Source organism: Priapulus caudatus, unplaced genomic scaffold (assembly GCF_000485595.1).
Source record: "Priapulus caudatus unplaced genomic scaffold, Priapulus_caudatus-5.0.1 Scaffold349, whole genome shotgun sequence".
In the NCBI taxonomy this organism is placed as follows: domain Eukaryota; kingdom Metazoa; phylum Priapulida; class Priapulimorpha; order Priapulimorphida; family Priapulidae; genus Priapulus; species Priapulus caudatus.
The window spans coordinates 323,062-336,390 of NW_014577410.1; the positions used below are offsets into that span (position 1 = coordinate 323,062).

General features: G+C 40.9%; 2 protein-coding genes across 2 annotated transcripts in view; one reads left to right on the forward strand and one right to left on the reverse strand.

Annotated features, from left to right (window-relative positions):
* The window catches only part of LOC106809372, a 9,556-nt gene extending 5,189 nt beyond the window's left edge, over nucleotides 1–4,367 (reverse strand). Inside the window, exons 1-4 of the mRNA XM_014812437.1 lie at nucleotides 4,299–4,367; nucleotides 3,525–3,603; nucleotides 2,784–2,973; nucleotides 201–317 (exon numbers count right to left, since the gene is read on the reverse strand). Coding sequence (XP_014667923.1) covers nucleotides 201–317; nucleotides 2,784–2,973; nucleotides 3,525–3,603; nucleotides 4,299–4,332 — 420 coding nt within the window. The 5' untranslated portion in view covers nucleotides 4,333–4,367. The remainder of the gene's footprint in view (nucleotides 1–200; nucleotides 318–2,783; nucleotides 2,974–3,524; nucleotides 3,604–4,298) is intronic.
* LOC106809374 (transmembrane protein 222-like) lies at nucleotides 3,766–11,920 on the forward strand. Its single transcript, XM_014812439.1, has 6 exons — nucleotides 3,766–4,132; nucleotides 10,062–10,146; nucleotides 10,269–10,300; nucleotides 10,518–10,611; nucleotides 11,384–11,514; nucleotides 11,774–11,920. Exons 1-6 carry the CDS (start codon nucleotides 3,996–3,998, stop codon nucleotides 11,850–11,852), a joined length of 558 nt encoding a protein of 185 aa, XP_014667925.1. The 5' UTR covers nucleotides 3,766–3,995; the 3' UTR covers nucleotides 11,853–11,920.
* The last annotated feature ends 1,409 nt before the right edge of the window (nucleotides 11,921–13,329 follow it).

Here is a 13,329-nt window from a genome sequence, read left to right on the forward strand (position 1 = left end):
CGCACGCACGCACGCACGCACGCACGCACGCACGCACGCACGCACGCACGCACGCACGCACACACATATATAGCTTAACTATTTATAGCTTAACTATTTATAATCAAAGTATCTCTAATATATATGTACGCACAAATAAGCAGATTTATATTAACGCATAAACCACTTTTAACCACTCACGACTACAAACTGAATCTCACCATGAACTTAAACTCGGAATTCTTCTGTGGAGCTGACTGGCCTGGTTTAATGTTGATGCCGTTGACATGGCCAAAGGTTACAAGATCTCCTTCATGCAATGTGCAATCACCTGTGACCTGTCAACAGAATATAAGTATATAGTTACATATATATGTTAGTATGTATATATATCAGTCACCTCTGTACCACAAATAAAAGTATACACATACGTTCATGTTTGTATGATATATAAATCAAGCCGGCTGCTGGCGAAAACCGCCGTCTACTTTCATGATTTGGCAGGCTACTTTTTTTGAAAAAATAATCAATAAAACTGAAACTGAAAGGGCCCGATTGCCCGATCGGACAAGTGAAAAATTCTAGTTGTTTAAAGGTAGATTCCTTCAAACTTTCAATCGGAAAACATAAAATCCGGCAAAAATGAATTATTTTAACATTGCACGTTTGTACTTGCCTATATATGTGTGATTGGTAAAAAAAATGCTCGGGAATACGTTCATTCGAAGCTTTTACATGTTTTAGACTACAAAGCGAAACGTTTGGGTCGAATGTTTCCCAGCGTTTACTTTTGCCGCTATGCGGGGGTTGTTCCGCTCTGCGCACTGGCCGTGTTATGTATGTATGTATGAACCATGCTATGTAAAATTATACACACTGTCATGTTATGACCCAATGGTTTACCTGATCACGTACATGGATAGCTGATAGGGAAAGGGCAACGTTTATATTGCTGGGAGATTATAGTATTCTGAGCGAGTTAACGAGTTAGTGAGTCGAGAGTCCTGTCAGGTCGCTGTTAGTTCGGATTACGTTTTGTTGGGTTTTTAGCACGGTCTATCTCGAAAACGGTTACGGTAAAAATTCTGAAATTAATAACATAAACAGTCGAGGTGCTTCTCTGACTAGACTACAATGTTTGATTTCATAAAATGATTTATATTAAAAGTTATGACATCTGAAAGTGGCTACATTGACTTGATTGAAATGATGGTTGCTCAAATATAAATAATATGGCGCCTATGGAACCGCGGCGAAAAGCGTTTTTCGAGTTGTTTCTTTGAAGTGCAAATATAGGCTTGATACATATTTTTACAGTTTTATTTTCAAAGCTAACGTTCAGTTAAAGTGTAGTGAGTTATTTACTTGCGTTTTTACAGTGGTTTAATTGTTACAAATATTTACGTGGAAAGTTCGAGGGAAGCTCCCTTTAATATTCCTAACATCCTGAGCTAGGGCGCTATCTCGACAGTGTGCAGCAACAGCCAGCACAGCGTGACTGTGTATACGTGCTGGCTAGGGCAGCACTGATTAATGTACGGGGGGGGGGGATTGTTTAAAGACGCGTGGGGCATGCTTAGGATTTCCCATGTATATACTGTAACACTGGGAGTGTATAATATTGATATATATCTCTATATATAATATATAGATCTATCTATATATCAGGGTTCTACAAGAGCACTTATAGCCTGGCGGCCAGCCAGGCTATCGTTGAGCCCCGTCATCCTAAAATGCACCCGCCACTCTAAATATCATAGCCGCCATGCTAAATATCATAGCCCCCGGACCCCCCTAGCACGCAAACCGCCTTCGGCGATTTGCAACTAGGGCCGTAAAGGCAGCACCGCCATGCTATAATGAAAAAGCTTGGAGAACCCTGTATATATATATATATTTAGTTATTTATATATCTAAATATCTATTTATATAATATAGATCTCTATGTTATACACTCCTCATAATATGATATGCACTGAACCAAAAATAAACGTTAACGGCTCATGGATTGCAAGTAAATTTTGGACAAGTAAAATCAAAATTCTGACAAGTAAAAAGTCAGACAGGACAACCAGATCTTAAAATAAGCGTCGACGCCTGAGTTAGCTATTCAGTTGGCAGATAGATTAACTTATTAACCAAATTATGTTGCCTTAGCATTGTACTTACACAAATACAGTGACAGAGACTGAGCAGTTCAACCCTCAGCAATTTGATGTTTATGCTTCTCTTTTTTTAAAGTATTTTAGTCTTTGGTGTCCCCAAAGATAAAAATACTCAACTCAAGAAAAGTGATATTTTTGTGATGAAGATTGTTTAATAATGCTGACTCAGAGTGCAGGAAAATGCATCTAAGAGGTTTAATTTTGAAAAAAAATTCCGGTGGAGGACCCCAGGAAACCACTAATCTGGACGAGGGGGGCCACCCCTCCCGAACCAACTCCCCTAGCAGCTGCACTGCTCGGCTGCTACCTGCTGCAGCACACAGCCGCCTACCTTGGTAGTTTATAGCCTGCTACTTTATAAATCGGTGACAAGCCTGTATGTATATATATGTAATAACATGAACACACCAATACAATATATTAGCCAACTAAAGGTGCTTGTCAAAATTGTTAAACGGCCCATTGTTAAATTAACAACTGGCATAGCAGCCTTTTATAAATACTGTGAAGAGATGTTCATATTATTATGCAAAATTTATATGTATAGTGTAACAATTTCATCTATACATATGATTAGAGATCCTGATATTGGCATTGCTCATTCAGCACACACCACACTTTTGGATTGTCATCAATTACCCTGATATCATTCACGTAGGTTCCATTAAGACTAGAATCCAGTATTTTACACGCTGGTGCAGCATCTTCCACGTCCAGTTGATGAATGACAGCATGCTGTCGTGATATCAGCTGCGCATATTTTGCGGAATCAAGATAGAAATCCACAGCAGCCTTCTTGCGGCCCAGCACCACTGACTTCTTGTTGAGGCTATAAAAAGTAAACAAGTATTTTAGTCTGTATGTTGTTTCTGCAGAATAGCACAATGTTATACAGCGCATGACACTCCATGTGAACATGCAGCCATAAAATATAGTACTTGACGGTTGACCTAGTAATTGTGTAAGCAGTGTGTGTTTGTGACAGCAAATTTATTTGAAAAATCATCCAACATACTTACACTATTGAGTATTGTATTGACTTTTACTTTTACTTAGTAGCAGCTATTAATATTAATATAAGTAGGATCATTAAGCTGCATAATTCATTTTTAATTGATGGCGCATCTTTACTCTTTAGTGCATTGTGATTGTGCATGTACTGAGAAGCTAATCTGTGCTAATTATGTGATGTTGGTACTGTGCATTTTCCCACTGGTTTCTGCTTCTACTAATCAAAATAATACACAGAATTCAGCAGTACTTAAATAATGAGTGTATGGTTATTATACTCCCAGTATACATTAATTAACTTCTAGCGCCACCTACATGTGGCTATATAAATTTTCACATAATAAACCTTTTTAACAATGGTAGTGGTACCTTATCACATCCTTTACTGATGGAATAGTTGCAGGTAGGCCAACTCGGCGCAACTGGAACATCACACTCTCCTGCTGCTCTGCGACCATACCAATAATCAAAATTCAAACTTAAATATTGTGCCACAATTACTTAAATTACTTCAACCATCAAGATTTGCAAATAATGGGCGCAGCCATGTTTTTGCGCGAAAATTCCCGAACCATGAACTCCTGACCCCGAGTCACACCCACAATCCACTACGAGCGCTGCACAAGAGACCATGAAAAGTCCATTATAAATAAAAAATAAACTATTAGTAGGGCCTATTAGTATTAAAATAATACTATATACATATTCATTGACTTTCTTGAGAGTTTCGAGCTCTTCGAACGTTGAAATTATCTATGATCAAGCAGAGGAATTAATTATTTGTTCATGATGAATCAACTCCAGATTTTCCCATGGTAACAATATTATTATCATTTGAATATGGAGGACGAAGCTGAAAGGAAAGAAGGAACTGTAAATATGCCCAAAGCTTTTCCCACCTATGGTGCTATGGATGTTGATCACAAACGATGTAGATACCCCTATTGTATAGTATGGACTCCAATTCCAGTCTTGACGTAAGTGTTAGTCCTCTAATAGTCGTCTAGTCACACAGACTCACTGTCACTCAGACACAGGGACAATGACAATGTAAACACAAATTGCATTTAGTGATTTACTACTAAAAAGTCGTTAATCATGTTTGTATTACTTTCTATGATCGTATAATTTCGCGTAAATTACCAAATGCTGCCAGTAATAAAATAAAAATCTGCATATCTTGTTGCCATCGTAGACTTCCATTTCTTGAAATCTGAATGTTGCCTCGCAGTTTTTTTCCTGCATGTAAACAAGAAATTAGCTTTTACTTAAAGGGATACTAGAGCAGATATTGTCTATTAGTATTAGTATTAGTATTAATATTATAATTTATGACCGCGTTCACACGGTAATGGTTTGGCTCGAGCTAAATGGGCTAAATTTGGCTCAGGCTAAATTTGTTTCAGGTTGGTTTGAGTCAGAGCGTTCACACGTACACAAGTGAATACTGTCTGTCAAATTCCTATTCCAATTGTGCAATATCTCACAGATACTATAGCCTTGGCAGTGTGTCGCGAGATGGCGTTGTGTACGATTCAGTGTTTACTACCGTTCCGAGTTCAATTATCAATCTTGAAAACATGCATCCTGTTCAAATTTTTCGAATTAAATACTGTTTTGGACTTTATTTTGTCGAAGTACACGTTCGACACTCGCGGCATCCACTGGCAGCAAGAACAAGTCGGCACCTGCAGCTACAGCACACACGCGGCCATTGACTATATATATATACAACATGGTGCCTAACTCGCCGCTGCACGGACCACAACTCACCGTTTTCTATCCGTTACAATCCGGTGATTCCTTGCAGTGACCCACTTTCCAACTTATCGTCTGGAATCGCGGAATTGACTGCTGAACAAGCTACACCCGCCATTTTGACAATCGGTCCGCAGAATGCGCTCAAACACAGAAATTCTCAAATATCCATGCGAAATGATCCTTTGAATGCTACCTATGAAGAAGGCAGTCTCCGCGATTCAAACGATAGTTGGAAAGTGGTGTCACCTGCAGGAACACCGGAGTTGTAACTGATTGAAACGGCGAGTTGTGGTCCGCTGCACGGCGAGTTAGGCACCATGTTGTATATATATAGTGAATGGCCGCTCGTGTGTGCTTGTAGCTGCAGGTGCCGACTTGTTCTTGCCTGCCAGTGGCGGCATCTACCTCTCTACCGATTTAGCTGGTAAAATTTGGCTCGGGCCTGTCAGACGTTTTCGATAGCGACCAAATTAACTCGTTCTAACGCGGAACGGCGCCCGAAAAACCCGTGCGTTTGTGAACGCTCGGCTCGAGCCAAATTTGCGCGGGCCTAATTAGGCTCGGGCTAAAAACGGTCTGTACTGTGAACGCGCCTTATGTCTCCCTGACCTCTGTTTGACCTGGCTCGTTTAGCTATTTCTGACTAACCCTACCCCGGGTAACTATCTGATATGGTTAGGGTTAGGGTTAGTCAGAAATAGCTAAACGAGCCAGGTCAAACAGGGTCAGGGAGACATAGACCCTACGGGCAATACTAGACTCTAGGATTTTACTGCATACAACTGTACTTACTGTATAACAAATTGTCTATACCCACACCGCACGTACTTATTACCAGATCCTAATTTAATTGTTATATAATGAAATATACATCAACGCTACAAAATTTGAACGGCGCCATTGATACCCGCGACCGTGCTGCCACCATGAAAACGTTGCGCATTCTCAATATATTTTGCACGGTACAGACCGAGGGCTAATCACAAAGGTGCAATTATATTTATACCTAAATGCTATTTAACCGAACGATGTTCATTTTAAGACAAAATTTATCCATAATATAACTGAAACTATATGTCGTTTATAAGATATTACAATCCTTTTGCTTTTAAATTAATAAATAAGAAACACCGTCGGTCTGTAGCCCTTAGCTGAAAAGTCGTTTTGCGCAACTTTTCTGATCGTGTGCTTTGAGTGGCGCCACCGTCGCTGTAATCAAACTGTAGTCGTTAGTTTTTAAAACATAAAAAAAAAATGTCTAATGGTGATTGAACATGAAACTTTTTTATGTAGCGTAATTTTAACCTAAATTAACTTAAAATAACCCTAGAACCTAGAGTAAAGAATCCCTTTAACTGTTTACAGTCTGACCTCCTTTATCCGGCCATCCGTTATCCGGAAATCTCTATTAACCGGCCGCGATCTGGCAGTGGATGTTCTGTGTTTTTAGCTCATCTGACGTAGTCAGATGCAGCTTGTGGAATCGCATGATCGTCCGTCCGTGCGTCCGTCAACAGTGTGGCACAAATCTTAACCGCCTCGACGTACGGTCACGATATTTCGGAGCGTGGGGGGGTAATCGAAAACGAGTTGGGATGCCGAAGCTGGGGTTAAAGTCAAAGGTCAAGAGGTGTAAAAGAAGGGGAACATTCCCTCCTTTACATAAGGTATAGGGAGAAATGCAGAATTGCGCACAAATCTAAACGGCTTGACCTAGGCTCGTGATAGTTCGGTGTATAGCATCATGGTAGGAAAAGCCATCACTGCCGTCCGAATTTGAGGTCACAGGTCAAAGCGTCAATGGGGCACAGGGCAGATTTTAGACATTTTCTGAGCGAACATGGGTCTGACGGAGCGATTTGAAAAACTTTTTGCTTCAGCAGTGACCTAGCATTTTTATGGCTTTATTGAAAGGATCATGAAATGTACTTTCTGCTGACATTGCAAAGAGTAAGTGTCGATAACCTTTTGACCCTCAAGAGAAGGGTTAAACATGGATTTGTTTAGCTGTTAGAAAGAATTTGACTGCCGGGTTTGCTAGTAGAGAATCTATACATGCCTGGACAGTCTGCAGCCGGATATCCGCGCGAAGCGCGAACAGCGCCGCCTCGCGGCCGCCTTTTGATCGAATTCGCTGCCTCTATTTAGAAACATACCCGAGGCCCTCTGGGTACTACAGAAAGCCGCGATAATCGGTCAATTTGAGCGGAGTTGTGGCGATTGCAGAAGCCTTTCGACTTTGCACGTAGGGCGAGAAATAAATCCAAATGCTCGTTTTTGTTGGTGTGTGCTCGGCGCGGTCCTTTTCGTGTAGAAAATAATTTTCCCTTTTTCGCTGTGTTCATGCCCTGACATAATTTGGAAGTTATCGCGACCCATAGATGGCGCAACGAGTCCATCTACGCTACATTTTCAAGGTTTTAAAAAAAAAACGCTCGGCTCGATGACCTAGACTGGCCCGCGCGGCTGCACAGTTTCGACACGCTAGCGTCTAACTCACTCAGTGTAGCCAACGATAGTTGGCTGAGTGAAGGTCGGTAGCCGTTACTAGCCCTTCAATCGTCATTACCGCTCCGACTTCCCGTATCCATCTTAACGCACCAATGTGATGTTCAGATGTTGCCATTATGATTATCACGATGTTATCTGGATTCTGGAAAAGCTCCGCCTTCGTGGCGTCAGCGGCTGGCGTGGCGTCCGTGGCGCAGAATTTGCGTCAGTCTCTGTGTGATTTCGCGTGACACAGTTCTCTTACGAACAGAGACATTATGTTTCATAAGAAGTCAAGTTAGTCAACACTGTTTCTTCAAATAGAAACAAAGATCGAAGCTGTTGGATGAGTATTTGTTTTGAAATCGTTTGGAGGAGCGTACGTACAGCATTTTTGCATATAATAATTACATCGTCCCAGCGTGGCTGCTTATAGCAAAAACCTTCGTCTACCCTGCGGTCGAGGGGGGGGGCCCTGATTGCTCTTGTGCAAGAAAAACTTCGCAGAAAAACTTGGAACTCGCCCTGCTCGCACTTACCTTGACGGTGCAACCCTATATATACCAGCTGCCAGCTCCATCCATAGCCTCCCTACACACACAACGTCAATACACCGTAGTATTCTAACCCTAGCAATACCGTTTCTTGGAGCTAGTCGAATCTATGATCTTGCAGTGCAGCCTTGATCTTGCAGTGCAGACTCTGCAGTCATACACTGATATGTACAGTCTTGTCGGGCTATTTACATTACTATCAATATCATAGTGACGGGAAGTTGTACTTGGCAAGTAGTTGTAGTGTACGGCACTTGCTGTATACTGGATCCATAGACTGATATAGGCTAAGGCTGCTAACTAGTAAGTGTACTGGGACCGTAAATTAACCCACTATTACAAACTAATTCATAAGGGCTTCATGTAATACAGAAATGAATAAACCCTGAGGCTGAGTGTTCCAATTCTATTTATATACAGGTATTTTTTACTGCCTATAGCCTAGAGTTCCTAACATATAATACGATGTTATTGCGATGTATGTGTTTGTGCGCGTTTTATGCATGGTATTGCTACGTGTTCTCGGCTTAGCTTAGTCACTCGATGGTAATCGAGGTGGAGTGGTCCCCAGTCTATATAGCCTTTGTCCTTGCAGCCATTTCATTACTGGGCCAAGTGTTCGCGAACGCGAGAATTTCGTCAGTCTTTCTGTGATTTTGGCGTCCACAGCTCGGTTACGAAGAGAGAGAAATTATGTTTTTTATAACAAGTCAACACTGGTTCACGTCCAAATGTCTACCCTTGTGTCCCCGACTAAAATTGCGGACTTGTTCGCTGGCAGCTATGGATCCGCTGCGCCGGCCAATTCATTCGCGCGCACGGATCCATAGCTGCGAGCGCTGCATACTGTCGTAGGACGTTCCGCGGTCGTGCGTGCCGCCTTGCGCGGAATTGCGCGCAAGATCTGCGCTTATAGCGCTTGGGATCAACACTTCCTTTCGGCAACGCTCTCTAGTATCCGTCTCATCTGGATGTATGAGGCAACAATGTCACAGTGAAATTTCAAAAGCTAAATTTGGGTTGAAGAAGGTTTATGCTCCTTAAATCGTATAATTTCTCATAGCATTCTGTACTGTCAGTGTACGTGTAACTGTTACATGTAACTTATGCTACTGCCAGGGCCACTGCCAGTGCATGTAGTGGTGATAGTACTGTGTAGTTTTTGCCGCCGTTAATTAGTTACAGTGGCAGCTCTCTATTTCAACCTGTAGGCTTGCGTAGGGAATATGGATGAGTGCTTACCTATTCTATCTTGCAAATAGTTGTTGCCTACTACGTACGATGGAGCTTCCATCTTTAATCTTAGACACTTAAAACGTACGCGCCATCTCGTGGCAACTTTCCATAAACGATCCCAACGAACATTCCTTTGAGAAGTTCCTGATACCATCCTGTGCCTTCCACTGTTTCGGCGCATATTGTGAACACATTTGGCGACTAACAGGGTTTACTAGAATCCCACCACTCCACCACAGAGTCACCGCAGTAGACGTTAGATGAGCGCTGTCGCTCCGCGGCACTTGTTCATTCATTTCCACCTAAAAATCTTGCTCAAAACTTGCGCGATGTACCAACCGTACGTGTGTTTGCGTGTGTGCGCGCGTGCGTGCGTGCGTGTTGTCCGCTCGTGTCCACTATGCCTCCGGTAAAATTTCTGTTTTATTTCATTTTATTTCTATTTCATATAAACCATAAAACATGACAGTTTGTTACAAATAATCATAGCAACAAGTAAATACATTATCACATGCATAAACCCTACTGAACTGCATAGAAATGCTGTGTTTGACCATAACTCTCATATCCGGATGGGTGCCGGTCCCGACGTGGCCGGATAAAGGAGGTCGGACTGTAATCTGCAAACTCTAATCCAGTAAACAGCCATGTTTACACAGCGCATGGTACACAATCGGAATGCGGAATACTCGAAATAGAAAAAGTCTTCTATTATTCCGTCAACTATTCCTTCAATTATTCCGTCAAAAGTATACCTCAAGTATGCGTCAATAAAAAGAAGTGTGTAAATAGTCGCACAGTGGGCTGGAGGCTTTTAAAAAAAAATAAGGCTTAAATTAATTTAATAAATTACATTTTATTTTAGGTGGATTCTGCCAATTATTGGGCACATGGGCATTGCCATGTCATCAGGTGTCATCAGAGATTTTGCAGGACCTTACTTTGTTTCAGTGAGTTTTATTAAAAAATAATATATATTATACAATAATATCATTGAGATGTTTGTTTGGGTAGTCCTGTGTTGATACACGTTCAGTTAAATTTTTTTAATGAAAATTGTTTGTTGTTTTAGGAGGACTGCATGGCATTTGGGAATCCAACTAAGTAAGTTTAGTCTTGGTAAAAATATAAGTACGTGCCATATACTCTTAGGTCGATACTTGCAAGCAACACAGTGGAAACTCATGAATAAATCAATTGGATGTGTTCCAACATTATATTAACTTGATTGACTCACCTTTACAGGTTTTTGCTATTTTTACAAGAGTTATTTATCTGATTGTAAAATTAACTGTCATATGGTATGGTTTAATCCAATAAGGTATTGGCGGTTGTCACTAGAAAAGGTACCAGGAGGACAGGCGATGTATGATGCGGCAGTTTCTGATGCCTCTGTGGAATATAAAGGTCACATGGTATGTATGGCATCGCCACGCCATCAGTTGATGAGGATATTTTATGAGGTGGAAATTTCAGTTTAATGGAAAAGTCAAGTCACTCTAGAAATATTTCATGTGCCTGAGCCTGAAAATCATGTACATTTTGTACGTATTGCAGTGACAGCAGACATGGCCATTCGCATTGTTTCACTCATTATATGACTGTATGAGGAGAATAAACTATTGGTAATGTGGTAAATGATGCTGGGATCAATGACGTATAATAATAGTAATTAAAAGTTGCATGAAATTTATTTCATAACATTTACATTAACACTGTCAAGTCACAGATGAGGAAAAATTGAAAATTAACAAATTAAAAAAAAAAAATTTCAAAATTAATTTAGAGGTTGGACACCGGACAACCATGGAAGCAATTTGTAGTTGCCCGAGAGAAAATCAGTCGTCACGGACGACCGGACGACTGTCAAAATTGAGCCCTGCATAGGGTCTATGTCCCCCAGGGTACTGCCGGAACGTACCATGGGTACGGTCCGGTATACCGGAATGTACTCTGGTTAATATCTGATATGGTTAGGGTTAGGGAGTAGGCGTAGGCGACTCCCTAGACTCGTTAGTGGAGTAGGCGAAGTACGGTCCAGCATATTAGATAGTACCAGGGTACGTTCCGGCAGTACCTTGGGGGACATAGACCCTCTCAGCTATACTGTAATTAAAAACAAGCCAGGCAAAGATGATGGTGGCAAGCCGATAACTGTCGAGTATAACCTGTGATTTTTCGTTGCAGCATAATCTGTGTTGCGATAACTGTCACTCGCACGTTGCACTTGCGCTGGATCTCATGAAGTACAACAAGAGCATGTCGTGGAACATGGTGAAGCTCTGTTTCCTCATGCTTGTCCATGGGAAATATGTCAGGTAAGTAGGTATAGCGTACATGCATTCTTGAACCTCGCTCCCGGCAAATATTTCATGAATAACAATGATAATAAGTTGAAGCTAAATTAATGATTAACTTGTATTTATATATATATATATGTTACTAACAATTATTTCATTACTTGCATGTATTAATTATTAAGATCTAATTGCTGTGATAAATTCAGGGGAACAATTCTGGAATGCTAGTTATTTGTCTATAGACTTATATGTTTCGTATGCTTCAATTTCATTGCAGTTTCATCGGCTTTTTAAAGACATGGTTACCTTTTCTCATCATGCTTGGAATTGTCATCACTATGGTCTCAGTCTTATAGACATTCTCAATGTTTGTAAATAAGTTTTATGATTTTTACTAAAAAAATAGATTTACAATGTTACATCATATATTTTTCACAATATTCCACTGGTGCACTAAGCTTACAACTGGAGTGTGTTGTGTGGCCCTGTATATAATGCTACCTCTATGAAGCCTAAAATTAAGAAAAAGATATGAAAACTACATATTTTAAATAAAACCTCCAAATTTCATACCAATGATACATCCAGCGAGAGAATTACCATTTAATTCATAACCCATTGATACCAATCTTTGGCTATGGTGTACATTGTTATCAAACAGCAGATCACGCTAGGTTTTGTCATACACATAAACAACAGCAACATTGCTGCTAAATAAATGGGCATGTATAAGGACGATTGCATCTTAATGTATCTTCACCTAAGCCTAGTAGTAGAATGGCAAGAATTGAAATTCTCTTGTTGAAAGTGTCACTGCTGCTTCTTATTACATTGCGAGAACTTGACACAAAGTGTCGCTCGTAGGGTCTATGTCCCCCCGGGTACTGCCGGAACGTACCCTGGGTACGGTCCGGTGTACCGGAACGTACCCTGGTAACTATCTGATATGGTTAGGGTTAGGGAGTAGGCGTAGGCGACCCCCTAGACTCGTTAGTGGAGTAGGCGAGGTACAGTCCGGCATATTAGATAGTACCAGGGTACGGTCCGGTATATGTTCCAGCAGTACCCTGTGGGACATAGACCCTCTCAGCCAAAGTGTCGATGGGGTTGGTCACATGCGAGAGCTAATTTAAAGATGAATACTTTATCTTTTACTTACTGCTTCCTAACAAGATCACGGTTAAGTGCCGAAATCCTCGTTGCATGCAGGAGATGTAGTTCAGGTGGCACTGCATACTTGAAAACAGGGAAGGGTATAGTCTATCTGTAATGCTTTTTGATCCTGAGGAGGCTATCGCGTGATCAACTTATGACATTTCATTCAGCATAACCACCGAATAACTTATCACTGTAAGGAAATCATTGAATTTTAAGTAATTATGCCTTGAATTTTTGTAATAATTGTTGCACTTACTGGTGCTGAAGGGGTCGTTGTCGTATATGTAGTACCCGAGGTGTTGGCGAGTATGTCCCTAACCCTAACCCTAACCATATCAGATAGTTACCTCTGGTACATATTTGTACTACCCTATACGACAACGACCCTTCGTGCCTTACTGGTAGGCAGTAACGTGTCTCCAGTAACTGCGTAAAACAAGTCTTACATTTCCGTAGTTGTATTTATGCTTAAAAAATTGTCAGCACACTACAGGGGTAGAAATGAACTTTTAGACAAACGAGTCCAACGGACTCCCTACTCTCAAAAAGAGGGAGTCCACAGCAAAATGAGGGAGTCCGCAGTCTAAAGTTAAAAACTAAAGATATTAACAAAAAGGACATTTGCGGTGCACATCTGCCAAATTTTCTTGGGATATTTGCTATAAAAAAAATACG